Source organism: Neofelis nebulosa, chromosome 9, assembly GCF_028018385.1.
Source record: "Neofelis nebulosa isolate mNeoNeb1 chromosome 9, mNeoNeb1.pri, whole genome shotgun sequence".
Lineage (NCBI taxonomy): Eukaryota > Metazoa > Chordata > Mammalia > Carnivora > Felidae > Neofelis > Neofelis nebulosa.
Window position 1 is genome coordinate 77290630 of NC_080790.1, and position 19110 is coordinate 77309739.

Consider the following 19110-nt stretch of genomic DNA (forward strand, 5'->3'; position numbering starts at 1 on the left):
CCCCAAGTAAATAAGATAAAAGGTACCTGACAACAACTTACATCAAGACCACTTATTTTGAACCTTCTGTATACCAGGCATTGGGCTAAGGCATTTTAACCATTCCATCATTTAATTCTTAAGCCAAAAAAAGTAGGTAGCCTCCTATAATTTTTTAGAGGAGGAAACCAAAGCTTAGCAAGATGAGGTAAGCCAGAATTTAGACCTAGGATTGTCTGATTGTAAGTAAGTCTGTTTTCCCATCTGCAACCTACTTTTTGCACAATAAATGTGTTAGCATGAAAAAACTAGTATAAAAAAAGCTGGTAGAAAGGCTTCTACTCACCTTGGGTTTTGCCATGGCAAAAAGTAATTTCTCTGTTGGTTTGTCCTTTGAATGTGTATTGTTAATGACTATCATAAAATCATCTTGATGACCTCCAAAGGTCATTAGACTCTTGTACACATAGCTGATTATTAACCTCTTCAAAGAGAAGAAAAAGTTAATATCTTATATACTCTTTACTTTCAAAGAAAGATGAGAAATGATTAATAGCATATATTTCCATTAAAATGCTGATATCAATGAAACTAACTTAACATTATATGTTAACTATACTTCCCTAAAAAAGAAAAATGCTGGTATTAATTACATATAATACAAAAAATTATTTTCTAAAAGAAAATCTGTTATGATTTAAAATAGTAATATACTAATTTTATGGAGGCATCATTTATGTTTATAATTAAAATATAGTTTGATTCTGAAGCTAATAACTCACTGCAGACAAAACAGAAAATACAAAAAGAAAATCAAAAGCACCTATATTCCAGCATCCAGTAGAAGAACACCGTTAATACCTTTGTAAATGTCCTTCAAGATCTCTCTCTATACATATTAGGTTGAACCATGTGAAACGGATACTTTTTTTTTTTTGAAACTGATACTTTCTAAGGTAAAAAATGGTCGGTCAAATATCGGCAAAACTATATGGTTCACCCTGATATATAGATTTTGATATATATAAACAGAAATAGTATGGTGCATATTGTTCAGGATTCTGCTTCTTTTTAAATTTAACAAATTATAAATATCTTCCCATGACAACAAATATACTTGTATAACATTATTTGAAATGATTTGATAGAGGGGTGCCTGGGTGGCTCGGTCGGTTAAGCGTCCGACTTCGGCTCAGGTCATGATCCTGTGGTCCGTGAGTTCGAGCCTCGCGTCGGGCTCCGTGCTGACAGCTCGGAGCCTGGAGCCTGTTTCAGATTCTGTGTCTCCCTCTCTCTCTGCCCCTCCCCTGTTCATGCTCTGTCTCTCTCTGTCTCAAAAATAAATAAACGTTAAAAAAAAAAATTAAAAAAAAAAAAAGAAATGATTTGATAGATAATCTTTTATTTAACCAATCTCTTATTGCAGGAAATTTAAATCATTTTTTATTTGTTACTACCTTGGACAATACTTCAATGCATATATTCTGACATATTTAATAATACACATATCTAATTATTTCTTTAGTTGTAAATCTCAATTAGAGGAATTGCTACTTCAAAAAAGTAAGAACAATTTTGAGAATATTTCCAAATTCTCCTCGGGAAAAGTTACATCCAGTTATATTCCCAGCACTGTAGTCTTGCTAACACTAGATATCACCATTCTTTTATTTATTTTTTATTTTTTTGAAGAAAGAGAGAGAGCAGGGGAGGGGCAGAAAGAGAGGAGGAGGAGGAGGAGGAGGAGAGAGAATCCCAAGCAGGCTCCATGCTGTCAGTGCAGAGCCCAACCCCAGGCTCAATCTCATGAACCATGAGATCATGACCTGAGGCGAAACCAAGAGTTGGGCACTTAACCGACTGAGCCACCCAGGTGCCCCTACATTGATGTTATCTTAAAGATTCTCATTTACACAGGAAGCAATCTTCCTAACACTATAAATGAATAGTTTTATGAATACAACCATGGTTGCAATTTAGTCATGGTATTTAGTATTTTCCTCATATGCAATTCAAAACCCGTCCAATCTTGTTTTAAAAGATTAAATAACAATCACAGTTGTATTTGTAAAAATGACTATTCATGATAGTATTAGGAAGAATGTTATGGGGGCACTTGGGTGGCTCAGTTGTTTAAGCATCAGACTGTGGCTCCGGTATTGATCTGATGGTTCGTGGGTTTGAGCCCTGTGCTGACAGCTCACAGCCTGGCGCCTGCTCTGGATTCTGTGTCTCCCTCTCTCTGCCCCTACCCCCATTCATACTTTGTCCCTCTCTGTCTCTGAAAAAAATAAACGTACAAAAAGATTTTTTTAGAAAGGAAGGATGTTATCTGTGTATAAGAAAAAGCGTATGAAGAGATTATCTTCTGTGTATGTACATTGAGCAATGCAAACATTTGACTCAATGTGCAACTTAATCTTACCATGGAATTGTATTCTAAGACGCTTAAGCCATCCTCGTGGATAGCCAGCCACATGACAGTACTTCCGAGTGGTGATGGAGTTATGGGCTGTGAAGAGATGAAAACATAATAAACGCTAACCAAATCACAGAAATAGTTTTTAGTCACAATGCAGTGCAACATTTGCAACAACAACAACAACAGAAACTTATTTTTATTAAAAATATCTCCTGAAGGAGAAAAAAGAGAACACAAAACCTACAGGGAAAAAATCTCTCCTGGGGCAGAGGCGGTGGCATGTAATGGAAAGAGCAGTGAATCTGACAGCAGGGGACCTGGGTCTGCGTTCTCAATCTGCCATTTATTAGCTGTACAATTGGACACGCTACTGAATCTCTCTGAGGCTCAATTTCCTCATCTTTAACATGGAACAACAGTGTTTACATCTTATTTTTCTTTTGTGTTAAGAGACTAAGAGTTAATAAGCTTGTAGGGTTTCTATGAGGACCAAAATCCTAATGAAACAAAATACATGTGTGTTTCTAAGGTGTGTAAATACATACTTTTTCTGAAAGTTTATTAAATTTGACATTCAAATGACTCATAATGATAGAATAAAAAGAAAAGATGAAACTGTGTGATGAATGGTAATGAGAAATACCAAATTTTCCACTAAATTCCTTATTGTAAAAAACAATGAAATTATATTAATAAAAAGAATCTGTCACCACTAAACCCCAATTAAAACCCATGAATGTTTTTGAGCATTCCACAATGATTGCTCAACAATAAGTGAATTTAACAATGACTAAAATTCTAACAAAAACTTAACTACTTCTCCTAAACCTTATGAAAGTATGCTGAGGCCATAGATAAGCAACTGGGATGAATCTGTAGTATTTATACATATACTATATTTGTATAAGGTAAAAGTTATCAGAATCTCATGTATAAAAACCCCTGGGTTACTATCTACTGAGAGTCTGTTTGCTAAGGATAGGCAAGCATTAAAAGGATGCTGGGGTGCCTGGGGGGCTCAGTCAGTGAAGTGTCCGACTCTTGATTTCAGCTCAGGTCATGATCCCAGGGATTGAGCCCTGCATCGGGCTCCAGGCTGTGTGAGCCTGCTTGGCATTCTCTCTCTTTCCCTCTGCCCCTCCCCGTGCTCATGTTCTCTCTCTCTCTCTTTTTAAACAATTAAAAAATATATATGTATGTGTGTGTGTATATATATATATATATATATACACACACACAAACACACACACACACACACACACATATATATATGTGTATATATATATATATATATATATATATATATGATGCCATTTAACCTAAGCCATTGAACCCCCCAGTCCTTTGACAAACAAAATGTCGTTTTTATTGTCCTTTGGTCAAACAAAATATGGCATATACATGCAATGGAATATTATTCAGCTTTTAAAAAGAAGGAAATTTGGACACACGTTACAACACTGGATGAACCTTGAAGACATTCTGCATAGAAAAATAAGCCAATCACGAGGATGTAGAGAAAGAGGAACCCTTCTGCACTGTTGGGGGGAATGTAAACTGGTGCAGCCACTCTCGAAGACAGTGTAGAGGTTCCTCAAAAAGTTAAAAATAGAACTACACTACAACCCAGCAACTGCACTAGTAGGTATTTATCCAAAGGATACAAAAATGCTGATTCGGAGGGACACTTGCACCCCAATGTTTATAGCAGCACTGTTGACAATAGCCAAATTATGGAAAGAGCCCAAATGTCTATCGACTGATGAATGGATAAAGAAGATGTGGTATGCATATAAAATGGAATACTACTCAGTGATTAAAAAGAATGAAATCTTGCCATTTGCAACAACATGGATGGAACTAGAGGGTATTATGCTAAGCGAAATCAGTCGGTCAGAGAAAGACAAATATCATATGATTTCACTCATATGTGGAATTTAAGATGAAAACAGATGAACATAGGGAAGGGAAGCAAAAATAATATAAAAAACAGAGAGGGAGACAAACCGTAAGATACTCTTAAATACAGAGAACAAACTGAGGGTTTCTGGAGGGGTTGTGGGTGGGGGGATGGGCTAAATCAGCAAGGGGCATTAGGGAGGGCACTTGTTGGGATGAGCACTGAGTATCATATGTAAGTGATGAATCACTAAATTCTATTCCTGAAATTATTATTCACTATATGTTAACTAACTTGGATTTAAATCAAAAAATAATAATAATTTAAAAAAAGAAAAAAAGAAAGAGAAGCCAATCACAAAAGGACAAATATTGTATGATTCCTCTTACATGAGGTTTCCAGAGCAGTCAAATACACAGAACAGGAAGCAGAACGGCGGATATCAGGGCCCCGGGAGAAGGGAGAATAAGGAGTATGGAAGTTTAATCTGGGAAGATGAAAAAGTTGTGGAGATGGATGGTGGTGAGGGGAGCATGATAATGTGAATGTGCTTAATGCCACACAAACGTACACTTAAAAACGGCTAAAATAGGGAAAAGAGTTAAAACGCTGTATTTGATAGTATATATACTTACAGCCCCCAATGGATGCTATTAAGCAAAGGAGGTGTCTGCATAGAATAAAGAAAGAAGAGTAAAGAAAAGATGCCAGTCATGCAACAAACAAATGCTACATCATTATTTAATAATATTTCTGTGCTAAAAAAGCACAGAGCATATAATCAAAGAAGAATATTCAGTATTCCTTCCAATGCTGAAATCAGAGTTAAAATTCAGTGTAAAATGCTACTCTACAGTTCAAATCTAGTCCTTATTGTAAAAAACATGTTCAACTCCTTGCAAATATATTCATTTCATAGATGTTTAAGCATAATGACAGCACCCACTTACTCATTAGTATACAGCTTTCAGTACCAGGAGCAGTATCATTTCTTACCTCCCAATGATACTGTCACTCATGGAATTAGAATGAGAAGATACCCTAGATTTTACTTTTCTAGTCTGAGTTGTCACTTACAGATGATAAAAATGAGGTTCAGAGAGGCTAACTGACTTGCCCAAAGTGGCACAGGTATTCAGCAAAAATGTATTATGTGGTATTTATATGCAAAGAATAACGGTGTGCACAAGATGAGGATTTCAGGATCAGTGAGTCTACACCCTCAAGATGCCTACAACTTATTAATGAGGACAGACCAAACACATACACACATATACCACAAAACAAGGAGTATTTTAGGAGCCTGAGAGACTATAAAGTGACATGGTTCCACAGAAAGAAGAGTTCAAAAAGTACAGTTCTTCTCTTGGGGATTGGGCTGGCCACCTGCTGGCAGGGCTCACCTCTCCTTCCTCAGTATTCCCACAGTGCCCTGTCCCTGTCACTCTTAACCATGTTCACTCTACAATGCTTGTTTGCGGGCCTGTTGCAACACTGGATTGTGGGGTCCCGGAAGTTTGGGTACAACCCATCTGAAACCATGGGCTTATGTATCTCTAGATACATAATGTTTGGCAAACAGAAGTCACTAGACATTAAATAAACAAGTAAACGAGTGAGAGAGTAAATGATACATGGGTGAGAGGATGCATGGATGCGGACAAGAAAGTGGAGTTCAGCTGCTGCCTTCAGTCTAGTGATGAGCCCGCAGAATGCAGGTGACTTAAGGTTGGCGGCAAGAGGGAGAAGCTGGTGACACTCCTGCCCTTTCCTTAGTGTCCCTTCATGGTTTTCTTTTCTTTTTACATTTATTTTAGAGAGGGAGGGTGTGAGCGGGGGAGAGGGGCAGAGGGAGAGAGACAGAAAATCTTAACCAGGCTCCACGCTCAACTTGGAGCCCAATGCAGGACTCGATCCCACAACCCTGAGATCATGACCTGAGCTGAAATCAAGAGTCAGATGCTCAACAGACCGAGCAGCCCAGGCATCCCACCTTATTTTCTTTTTAAAAGCTGGATATACTAAACTTGGGGTCACCGTGGTCACTGTTTTACTTCAGTGAACTGCACAGGGGCAACTATACAGGTGAACGTTTCTATTCTGCATCTCCCTCCCATCCTTTCTTACTTTTGCAAGAAATAACTTGGCACCAAAGAATGGCCACTTCCTGGCTACTGTCAAATAAATGCGCACACAATCAGCAGCACTGTGTCCCCGGAGGGCCATCCATCTGGTTGACAGTCGCTGGCAGAGCTGCCTAAGAAAAGAACAGAAACGAAAACGCAAAAGCAAAAACATAAACCGTGTATCCTCCTCCCAAGGCAAAGCTCTCCTTGAGCCAATCCTAGGACAATTGGGGTACTGAGGTGTCACCCAGGAGGAGCTGTGATCTGGTGACTCCCATCTCACCACTGTCCACCCCTTGTCCTTTTGGCACATTCCTCTCACTAAATTCTCATACTATTAGTGCTTTCAGCATGACCCAAGTTCCCCATCTCCCACCCCCACTGGGCAAAGTTAAAAAAAGTCTGATAAGCTAACATCAAACCTTAGTGTAAATTAGTTTAAAAAGGCAATTTCTCATTGGGATGGCTTTCATTTTTAAAGAGAAGTACAAGACATTGAAACCAAAGAATGAATCCCTAATGGGGGAATTTTAGGTACCACCACCCCTGGCTTAGAGAGATGTCAGCTGCAGGGGAGATGCCTTAAATAAAATCACAATGGCAACTGCTTACTTCTACAGAGACAAGAGCCTGATCTTAAATGTTTCTATTTTGGAAAACTCATTGAATCGGATTTGCCTCTATTTTTAAATTGAATTACCCTTTCTTCATATAGTCTCTAAAACCAAAATTCCAAATTAGTTGAATTCAATCAAAAATTTATAGTAAAAAAATCTTGTGTAGGCAGATAGTTTGTTTTTATTCTAATCTGTTTATAATAGAATACCCCAAGAGATACAACTTGTTGGTAAACACTTCATAACACTAGACATGGTACTGGCCATTTTTTTTTTTCTTTTTATTAGTAGGGTTAATTTGGACAACAATGAATAAGATCAAATGAAAAGTAGATCTTCTAACTTAAGGTAAACATCTTTTCTTTAAAACTTTAAATACGGATTCTCAAGTTTCTAGGCCCATCTTAAATGAGAAGATCGATAACCTCTTGGTAGTCAACAGTATTAAAAAAATCTTAAGAAAATGATCACGTATAATGATTTTCATCTTTAAAATTTGAACAGAAAAATATCACCAAGAGACCAGTGTGACTCTACCCTTAAAGAGTCACAAGTACTTCCTTACCTTAACTGTTCTTCAGAGGAGTCATCTCTATACCTTTTAGGATAAAATTTTTCTATGACTTGTTTTAGAGTTTGATTTGCTTTGCACTGATTAGGAACATGCCCTGCTGGAGTTGAAAAGGGTCTTTCAAAATCTCCAATCTCCACCTAATTGCAAATCCAAAAAGAAAATAAAGGGTATTGAAGAGTTTTTTTTTTAAATTAGTTTCATTGTTTCTGAACATTCTTTATAATATATAAATCTATTTGTCATGATTGTGTGATTATGGAATTTATAACCATACATAAGTATTAATAAAATCTAAATTCCATTTGAATTCTAATTTAGAAAAAAATCTGTAATTCAAACATTTTAATTCCATTTCTACATCAACCACTCTTGGTTAATGTTGCCATCTAGTAGTATTTGCTAAGGGCCACTAATACTATTAGCTATAAGAGCATAGGATAATTTTTTGTTTTTAGGGTACTATTTTAGTTGCTAATAATAAAGCAAAATGGGAGCTAATAATAAAAGACAAAAGAGTTATAAAGCTATGAGAAATCTCAGAAAAGTATTATTTGTACTTAAGGGTCTCCATTGAATATGATGGGAGTAAGAATGACATTCTCATTACTGTCTTCCTAGATTTTCTGCATAAATGGTTCTGTATCCATCCACTTGCCCTATTATTCTGGGAATAGAGTCCTGTATTTCCCTTTCATCTTGAATGAAAGAATGTTCAATCCTTATCTCTATGAACAGGCTACACAGACGCCATTCTCTACCCACCCACCCATCTCTCTAACCACTCATCCACCCATTCATTCATCCAAACCTATATGGAGTCTCCATTATATGTCAGGCATATATTAAGTGAAGTGAGGAAAAAAAAAAAAAAAAAACAGCTGAGCACAGTTCCTACCCTCAAAGAGTTTATTGTCTAACAGAGGAGGCTGAAGTATAAACAAGTTGAGTATAAACAAGTTGTTTATACTTGTAATGACCCATGTCAAGTGCCTTATAGAGGGTACCAAAGAGGGTTCAAGGTGGGAAACGGAGTGGGGACATTCAGATGAATGTACTACTGATCATTCACATCCTTACCTACAACACTTCCCAATAAACAGATGGAGGGTTCCATCCAGACTAGCCTGGGTCTCCATCTCAAGGGGATGTTCTGCCTCCAGGTAAGCTGTTAGCACAACCAGCCTCTGAGATTCTGACCCCTGTGGCTTCTATTTTCTAGCTCTTAGTCTGATCCATTGCCATCTAAATTCCTTAGCTGAACCTTACACTTACAGTGTATTCTACCTTTCCAGGTTCTCTGACCAGTTTCTTAGTTGTTGGTTTCTTGGCTTGGCCCTGCTATTCAACTCTCATCCTCATTTCCTACCTCCTTCCCTAATTTCCCCACACTAAACACAGGCTGTCCATCTGTTCTTCAAACATACTGAAATCCTTCCCCCAGAGCAAGCTTTTTATTGTCCTCACCTATCACCAGACCATACTCAGCACAGCTATCTGTGAAACCTAAGAGCAAGCTTTATCCCCCAAGGAGATGGCAGTTGAACAACCAACAGTCACAAAAATAGGCCATTCAAGGCAACCTTTTCTCTTAGGGAACCCTACAGTGGAATCTCCAAGGTCAGTGTCAGAAGGAGCACATAAATGTTTGCAGGCTAACTGAAAATCAACTCAGAGAGTTCCCAATATGACTCACATCAACACGATGCCCTACCAGACACTATGCACAATGATTAACAATCAGCTCCAAGAATTTCCTAAGAAAGAGAGTATCAACAAGGGCCTAGAGATAGTCAAATCTTCAACAGAAAGAACTTTTCTTCTACAGATCTCAGATTAGTATATTTAATTTGTCTTCACAAAGACTACTCTGAGGAAAAGAGTTCGGAGATATTATTTAATTTTCCTTTCATAGATGGAGAAATTATACTTTTCAGTCAGTAACATGTTCAGAATTTTCTAGGTGTACGCATAGTCTTACCTCCCTACTCTTTCCTCAAATTCATCTAAAACATGTTAGAAGTGTATCTCTCTCAAAGACATTATAATTTTTCTCAGAAAAACTTACTGATAAAATTAAAAATTGAAAGAGGAAGACTAACTTAAATTTTAGTGAAAATGAGAGTGATTTTAAAGAGATGCCTTTAGAGGACTAGAACCTAGAATGGCAAGGGATAGGAAATCATACCTAATCGTATCACCAAGAAAGTTTGTGACCTATTTGTGTTTTCCTTAGCTTTTCATTGCTTGCAAAATGAGAACCCTCAGTGCAGCAGGGATGTTTTAAAGTTTGGAGGACCATAAAATTGTTATAAAAAGTAAACTCAATTATTAACTATTCATTCATCCAATGGAGAATGGACTATGTGTAAGGCACTGTGCTAGGTACAAAGATGAATAGGGACAGCCCTTTCCCTCGGGGAGGCTACAGCCAGTGGTGCGAAGCAGAAACAAATGAATAATAATAAACCTTTGAGGTAAAGACAGTACCGTGCAGGACATGACAAAAACCCCAAGAGGGACACTTAACCCACGCAGGCAGAATTCAGGAAGGCTTCCTGGAATAAGTGACACCTCAGATGAAAATTGAAGGATAAATTGAGGAGCACCTGGGTGGCTCAGTCAGTTAAGCATCCGACTCTTGGTTTTGGCTCGGGTCATAATCTCGCAGTTATGGGTTCAAGCCCCATGTCAGGCTCTGTGCTGACAGCAAGGAGCCTCCTTGGGATTCTCTCTCTCTGCCCCTCCACCAATTGCTCTCTCTCAAAATAAATAAATAAATAAACAAACTTTTTAAGAAAAGGATACATTGAAAGTAACAGGTGAAGGAATGGGGGTTGAGATGTTCCAGGCTGAGCACACAAATAAGTACACAGAAGAGGTAAGAAAAAGTGAGCCATACGCAAGTCAGGGAATTGTGCAGGGAACCAAAGTCTCCATTTTGCTGGAGCATAAAGCTCAAAGCAGGGAATATTAACAGATGACGCTGGAGAGGCAGGCGGAGTGCAGCTCACAAATGCCCTGTGCAAATAAGGGAACGACAGCGAGATCCACCTGTCGGCTAGATCTCCACCCCAATTCCAGAGCTTCCAAAGCACCACGGCTCAGCCTCCCAGCCGGGTCTTAAGAAAATGGCGGCCCCCATTTCCTGTCCCTCTTTCCGGACGTTGCTCTTGCCACCCAACCGCCATTCTGTGCGGAAGCACACGCAGCCACATGAAGAAGCCACGGGTAGGTGTTCCCACTGATGGCCCCAGCTCAAGTCCCAAGTAACAGCCAGCGCCAGACGCCAGACATGTGAGTGAACTCTGCAGCGGCAGAGTCACAGCCAGCCTTCGAGCAAGGCCAGCTGCTGCCATATGCAGCAGAGACCAGCTGTCCTTACTCATCCCTGCCCAAACATTATGTTAAGTGGCTGAGTCCTGTAGTCATTTCTTTATGTAGCAATAGCTAACTAGAACAATCTCTCTAGCACAGATTTGTAGGGGATCCGACCAGAGAAAGGCTCATGAGCTAGAAGCCTGCTGCAGGAGAGCAGGCTGGACACGATGGTGGTCTGACACCCAGCAATGGTGACCAAAATGCAGACGAGTGAAGAGGAGAATGTATCTTAGAGTTACAATGGGCAGGTTGTGGTGACTGGTGGGACCGAGTGAAAAGGAGGGCAGTCGGTGATGATTCCTGGACTCGAAGCTTGCATGAGGAGACAGCAGCACAGTGAAGATATAGAAGGTGAAGGAAAAGGAGAGAAGACAGTTCGGTTCCTGCTGGGCCGAATTTAAGGAGTGCATGAGAGAAGTGAACTGGAGAGAAAAGATTTGGGAACCCCCAGCACAGGTGGTAAATAAAGAGATGTCCTGGGACGGTGTGCACTGTGCAAGGACCACAGACTTCGGGAGATCTAAGCCTTTGTCCCAATGACGTATCACAGAGTTGACTTAACATTGTTCCTTAATTAAGCTGTGCACAGACTCATTTGTGGTGGAGACTGTGAGCTGCCTCTTATGACTCTTCTCTCCTTTCCGAGTAATAAAAACCTTTGACTTACTTAGGAGCTGTGCTCCTTGCCAGCCAGCTAAGACCATATTTGCTAGTCTCCCTTGTAGGCTGGCAAGGCCATACGACCAAGTTCTGACCAGGGAGACATAAATGGAAGTGTTCTCTGGGTAACTTCTGGAAAGTTTCTCAAAGGAGGAAAGGCATGCCCTGCTTCAGCCCTTCCTCCATCCTGATGCCTGGGATACTGATGTAACAGCTGGAGCTCTGGTAGATCTCCAGGACCATGAAAAGGACATGTTAGGGAAAGAAGAATGGAGAGCAAGATAAAGCCCAGGCCTCTGGCGACTCTGCAGAGGTGCCAGATTGCCTGTCTCTCTACGTGAGAGACAAATACCTTTCTATTTGGATTAAGTCACTATTGATTTCTGCGTGTGTTTATAAATGTCTGAACTTAATCCTATTGGTACAATAGGTAAATAAAAGAAAGTGCTCTAGTCTTTTAAAAGACCCATTCCTTTTCTTTTTCTTTTTAAATATTTATTTAGTTTGGGGAGGGCGCAAGCAGGGGAGGGGCAGAGAGAGAGGGACAGAGGATCGAAGCGGGCTCTGCACTGACAGGCTGACAGCAGCGAGCCTGATGCAGGGCTCGAACTCACGAACCACGAGATCGTGACCTGAGCCGAAGTCAGACGCTCAACCGATTGAGCCACCCAGGTGCCCCGAAAAGACCCATTCCTATTAGATTACTGAATGATTTCAGCACGACATCTTCAGCCCTGTAGCTCTACACTGAAATTCCTTTACTAAATGCAGAGCCTAGTGGGATACTGTTAAGATAACTAAGAAACCAGGTTCCACGAGGAATACTGTCTCAGTCAACATCACCGCCGTGGTTGTCAGCAATTCAGAGTCAAACTGTAATTATATGCCTGTAAGTTTTAAGGTGTTAATCACAGCAACGTGAATTTAAAGAATTACAAGGTATATTGTTTTGCTATACTTCAATCAATGTAGAAATTAGGATCTTACCTTTAACAAAATATTACTTTATATAACATGGAAGTTACCTGAGCTAAAAGAGCTGCCATTTCTAATGCCAGGTCCTTGTTCAGAGGAAAAAGTCCGTTTATTATTTGATCATTTGTCTGATACATTAACAGCAACTTTTCTCTATCAGTCTCTCCGCGAGCTTGCATTGAGAAATACAGTCTTAAAAGAAGAGGAAATCTTTCGTTACATGGTATTCTTACAAAGAAAGAAAGGAAAGACAAATCCAGGGGACTGATACAGGGTTATTCTAAGGTAGTTCTCTACGTGATACAAACTTAGAGCATGACTCTCAGTCCATCTCTGTTTCTGTTTCATATTAGTATTTCCAGCAAACAGAGGAAAAGCTGCTTTGAGGTTAAGGAATGCTTCTATGCTATTTTTTTATGCCCTAAAATACCCAATCCTTTACTGAGGAAGGACCTAAGGTACTGAACGAAATTAAATATGCTCTTTCTTGTAAGGAATGCTGATGTAACCCTTCAATTCAATGGGCTGTATAAAAGCAATTGTCAAAACACTCATGATCTTTCCTAAATACCTTGGAAATATCACGGAAGAGAAAAATGAAGATCTGAATTCAAACTCAACATCAGGGGCACCTGGGTGGCTCAGTCAGTTAAGCATCCGACTTCGGCTTAGGTCATGATCTCGTGGTTCATGGGTTTGAGCCCCGCATCAGGCTCTGTGCTGACAGCTCAGAGCCTGGAGCCTGCTTCGGATTCTGTGTCTCCCTCTTTCTCTGCCCCTTCCCCCACTCACACACACACACACTCTCTCTCTTTCTTTCTCTCAAAAATAAATAAACATTAAAAAAATTAAAAAAATCAACATCAAATTGGGGGTGGCAGTTTTCTCTGGAGGGTCTAAAAGATATTATTTGTACATTTTAACTTTTTTTCCCCCCACATCCAGGTAAGCATCTTTAGGAGCTCAAACATAGTTTACATGTGGTTATTATTACTTGTTGAAATAGGAGATATCTTCTGTTTGCCTAGGAGGACTTCAGCATTTCAGTGATCTTCTTTATTTATTCACTATGCCACTCCACTATTCGGGAGACCTCTGGGGGCTCTGACTTCAGGCTGCAGACCAGGCACAGGGTGCTATAAATGCTGTAGATGTTACGACGATGGGGTGGGTAAGCAATACACTGCTATATTTGAATGTTGGCAAGACAACAGAGTGGCAGGAAAAGAGAGATTTAGATTCAGCATGTGTTAGGAATGTGCCCATTTAGCTCTAAGTGGATTTTCAGCCTTTTCCTCCCCACACCCTTCCAGGAGAGGACACACTGGCATCAGTTACAGTATCTTTCACACTAATTATCTCTGTTGGCAGGGAATCCCAGGGAAGCATGGTGGGTGGACTCTGAAAAGCTCTTCCCTCCCATGACTTTGATAATTCTTCCCACCCACCACACTTAGGAATCGCCAACCCATGCAGTCATTCAGAGTGGTCTCTGGAAAAAACAAATCCTAAGCCCTACTCATCTGTGACTGCATGATAAGCTGCTAACTCACAGAAGACTATGGCTGGGCAATAGAAACAGAGTCTAAATTCAAAATGCTACTAGGGTGCCTGGGTGGCCCAGTCGGTTAAGTATCTGACTCTTGATCATGGCTCAGTTCATGATCTCACAGTTCATGAGTTCAAGCTCCACATTGGGTTCTGCACTGATGCTGTGGAGCCTGCTTGGGATTCTGTCTCTCCTTCTCTCTGCTCCTCCCCTGCTTGTGCACTCTCTCTCTCTCTCAAAATAAATAAATAAACTTAAAAAGAGAGAGAGAGAGAATGCTATCAGCAAAGTGATATAAAACAAAGAGAATAAAGTTTAAGAAGAAAGCCCTCTCTTTTCGGCATAACTTATTTCCTCCACTTGAAGTTAAGAACTACTCTGGTTTAAGTAAGGTTCTTAATAAAAGTTTGAATTGATAATAAAGGTAGAGGGAAAAAAGGACCAGATATGCAAACAGGTGCAGGCAAGAAGACCTAAAGTGCATTTTCTATTCTTATTGGCATGCTGGAAAGACGGACCTGGGAGGGGAAATGAAGCACTATGATCAAAAAGGGAAAAGCAATCCAGGGCAAGTATATAGGAAGACAATACGTACAATCGTTGACTGAAGCCCCTAAAGAAAGTTTGCACTCCCAATGACTGTACAAGGACTTGGAGAGAATGTGGAAAGGAACCAAAGAATCACAAAAATGATCAAGAGTCAGAAACTCAAATCCACAGTCTTGGACAGACGAGGTGCCAGGGGAATGTGATGTGAGTGTCCCCAAAATGACCAGCTTCTAGGCACTCCCTAGTCCCAAAAAGGCCTGCAGCAGAGGAAGTGGACTTCTCTTCTGCAGGCAGGGCCTGGGTTAGACAGCAGGGTATCTGCAAATGTGCACCTCCTCACTTGATACCAGGAAGCCGAATACTGTGGGATGGAAATGTTCAGGACCAGTTCTGACCCCTGGACGCTGCTTCTGAACGCGGTAGGGCTCTCAGCGCTGCTGGGGAACCCTTTGTATGCCTCCAACTGGCTCCGTATTTCGTTCCTAGGAGCATTTACATCCTACTGTCGTCCTTCTCCTCCCCTTGTTAACTTACTGAAGGGGCAGCTTGCCTTCACCTTCCAGTTACCTTCCCGTCACTCCTCCATCCACCATGGTCTACAGATAACACCAATGAACTGCAGTCGTGACCCCCCCACCCCCCACCCCTTGCCTGCCGCTGCCTCTATGGCTACCATCTCAAGTCACCTGCTCAGAAAGCACCACTCTGCAAAGGCTTCCTCTTTGGTCCCACAATGTCTTGTATATACGCATGTTATATTCATGGTAAGAGCCAATATTGGTGGACGTTTACTGTGCGGCTAGATCCAAGTGCTGTACATTTGCCAACATACAGTCCTTCAGACAACCCTAGAAGTAGGCACCATTTCCATTTCACATAGAGAGTATCCGAGGCACAGAGATGGTAAGTGACTTACTCAAGGCCACACAGTGAGTGGGAGAGCCAGGATTCTAACCCAGGCAGTTTCTCTCCAGAGGTCCTATTCTTCACTACTCTGCTTTACTGTTTCTGTTACAGCATTGACATTGCTAAGATTTCATGCCTGTTTCTCCCTATAAACTGTAAGCTTCTAAAGGGTAGAAGCTTACACCTCTGAACCCTCTGTTCACCTTTGAACCCCCAGGGCTTCCACAAGGTCTGGCACTGGAACACGCTGAACAGATGTTTCCTGAATGAATGGGTAAATGAGTGGTAGTAAGAATTGCCAATCATGGGAATTATTTGCCAAAACAGCCTGAAAAATCCCCTTCTGTAGTCTTGGGTAGTTTCCTCACCTGTAAGATGGAGATAATAGTGATACCGGTCTCACAGGGGAGTCGTGAGGATTATATGAGAAGATGCGTACAAGGAGCTCAGCACCAGGCCTGGTGTGTGGAAAGTGGTCAGTAAATGTTGGTTATTATTATTATTATTACTACTTGTATCACTAGGGTTCTTGTCTAGAGGTCTTCAGAATCGCAAAAGTCCCTTCATTCTGGAATTTTTTTGTTTTATTTAAAACATTTTTTTTATCTTTATTTTTGAGAGAGAGACAGACAGAGTGTGAATGGGAGAGGAACAGAGAGAGAGGGAGGCACAGAATCCAAAGCAGGCTCCAGGCTCCGAGCTGTCAGCACAGAGTTTGATGCAGGGCTCGAACCCACAGACCGAGAGAGCATGACCTGAGCCGAAGTCAGATGCTTAACTGACTGAGCCACCCAGGCGCTCCTGTTTTGCTTTGTTTTGTTTTACGGTACAACAGCCTTTACTGTTTGCAACAGGAAGTGGAAGAGGACGGGACATGGGCATGACAGCTCTGGCACCCGGGGAAGTTTCAAAGACCTACTCTGTCTCTGTCCCCCAAAAAAGCGATTCTGGAAATTTTTTTAGTGTAAACATGGCTGGAAGAAATCAGATAAACTAGATGACCTGCCAAGATGTTTCCTGGCTTAGTAGCCAATGGATACAGGTGCTAAAGCGGCAGAGATGGGAATGTTCACCTATGCTCCAAAAAGTAAGAATTAAAAAGCAGTACTGAAAATAATCTTCTTTTTTTTTTTTATTTTTAATTTATTTTTGAGGGAGCACAAGCGGGAGAGGGGCAGAGAGAGGGGGATAGAGGATCTGAAGCAGGCTCTGCGCTGACAGCAGCGAGCCTGATGTGGGGCTTGAACTCAAGAACCATGAGATCATGACCCGAGCCGAAGTTGGACGTTCAACCAACTGAGCCACCCAGGTGCCCCTGAAAATAATCTTCTTAAAAAATGTTTGTTTATTTATTTTGAGAGAGAGAGAGAGAGAGAGAGAGAGAGCTAGCATGAGCGGGGAGGGGCAGAGAGAGAGAGGGAGAGAGAGAACCCCAAGCAGGCTGCATGCTGCCAGTGCAGAGCCCGATGTGGGGCTCCATCCCATGAACCATGAGTTCATGACCTGAGAAGAAGTCAACAGTCGGACGCTTCACCGACTGAGCCACCCAAACGCCCTTGAAAATAATCTTTTATTTCATAAACGGGGGTAGGAAGAGTTGTTTTCTTCAGGGAAGGACCCTTGCCGATTCCAGTTTGTTAAAAACATGTCTTGACTTTTGCAGTTTCAAATACACAGTAAGAAAGCAAATTAAACAAGCAGCTTAAGCATAAATAGAATTTAAATGTTAGTTTCCAAAGGACTGTCTATAAGAATAGGTTCAAATGCTATTAATTAGATCTTTAACCTCTGCATCTAAATAATTAAAATTCCATAACTTACTAAATATAAATACAAATTCCATGATAGAGAGCTGGTGTGTAGTTTCGCTTATTACAGGGCTGCTTGACAGATGAAGCATCGAGTCCTTGGCTGCATGATAGGTCACAGCCAGTCCCCCTTCTAACTGTGTCACTGGAAATTAGGGCTCATTGTCTAAGCTATTTATACACATATGCAAAGTGCAACCATATTTAGAAGCATAGTACTTTCTCATAGCTGTGGCTAGCCAGCCATTTCAGACCTCTGTTAAAAATTAAACCTTTTGGTTGAGTTGCTTTTTTTTCTGATGTCAAAGATATTGTCATGGGACTTTTTGTTTTTACAAGGCAATCTTTATTATGTATTATTCACAACTCTCTTTGTCCCTTCTAGTGCCATTTGCTAGACTTGGATTATTACTCTTATCTCTGTTTCGAACTACCTTTCTGCATTTCATCCAAATTTAATTTGGGTTCTAACCATAGCTATCACAGACAGAATTAGTATGTATTAAGCATTCATAAGGTACACATTATTAGGAATAGTCTTAGACATGGAAATAATTCCATTTAGTTCCAATAAAACCAAATGAGAATTCCTGAACCTCTCTCCATAAAGATATATGGCAGGTCAAGTCCAGGAGCTGGCTGTCTTCAACAAAAGGTAACATTAAGAGACAGGGCAGCAATGGGGATCTCTAGATCAATGCTTCTCGAAAGTCAGTATGTGTAAGAATCACCTGGAGAATTGCTAAAACACAGACTCTTTAATGTCCAGAGATTCTGCTGGACTCAATAGGTCTGTAATGGTGCCTAATAATTTGCATTTCTTTTTTTTTTTTAAGTTTATTTATTTTGAGAGAGAGAGTGAAAGAGAGAGAGAGAGAGAGAGAGAGAGAGAGAGAGAGAGAGAGAGAGAAAGAAAATCCCAAGCAGACACCACACCATCAGCGGGGAGCCTGACACGGGGGTCAAACCTACAAACTGTTGAGATCATGACCAGAGCCGAATCAAGAGTCAGACAGTTAACCACTGAGCCACCCAGGCGCCTCAATAATTTGCATTTCTAATGTGTTTCCATGGGATCCTGAATTTGCTGGTCTAGGGCCCTCTCTTTGAGAATAACTGCTCCAGCAACCCTAGGACTAAACCAAAATCATCTGGAAAGTCCAAGTCTTCCAGCCTGCTATTCTTGCCAGTCACCAAAGGACCACAGATAAAGGCTACCATCAGAGGAAATGGGTTCTTCCAGGAGAGCCTATTAGATTTCCATTAGCTAAGTAATCCTGCTTATCTCCAGGAAGTAGGATTTTAAAACCTTAGATATCAAAGCTTAACAGTCACCTTCTTGTTAATCAGAACTCTTGCAAATTGCCATAGTTCATGAGCGCCTAAACAGAGAAGCTCCAATGGCTCATGGCCACCATTTATTCAGATCAAAGGAATCCATTCAAATAGTGGGTGGCCTTTAGTGGCTGACGGTAGGAGAGGAGTCTACAATAGGAATGCACCACATTTATTTAACTGTTCCCCTAGTAATAAACATGTAAGTCCCTTCCAACACTTATTTTTCACTGTTACAAAATCCATGGCAAGGAAGAAACTGGGGTATACTGGAATACTCTCGTTCATGCATATGGATATATCTGTGGGACTGATCATTAGAAAAAGAAATC

General features: G+C 40.7%; 1 protein-coding gene across 6 annotated transcripts in view; it reads right to left on the minus strand.

Annotated features, from left to right (window-relative positions):
- PLEKHH2 (pleckstrin homology, MyTH4 and FERM domain containing H2) overlaps positions 1-19110 on the minus strand; it is a 114426-nt gene that overhangs the window by 2727 nt on the left and 92589 nt on the right. For 2 of the 6 annotated variants that reach the window (XM_058684274.1, XM_058684273.1), the window contains 5 exons: positions 12682-12823; positions 7610-7755; positions 6429-6558; positions 2405-2491; positions 326-463 (listed from right to left, as the gene is read on the minus strand). In XM_058684274.1, coding sequence (XP_058540257.1) covers positions 326-463; positions 2405-2491; positions 6429-6558; positions 7610-7755; positions 12682-12823 — 643 coding nt within the window. Of the gene's footprint in view, positions 1-325; positions 464-2395; positions 2492-4936; positions 4972-6428; positions 6559-7609; positions 7756-12681; positions 12824-19110 lie in introns of those variants that run through there. The other 4 variants (XR_009248687.1, XM_058684275.1, XR_009248688.1 and 1 more) reach the window with 4 other exon arrangements.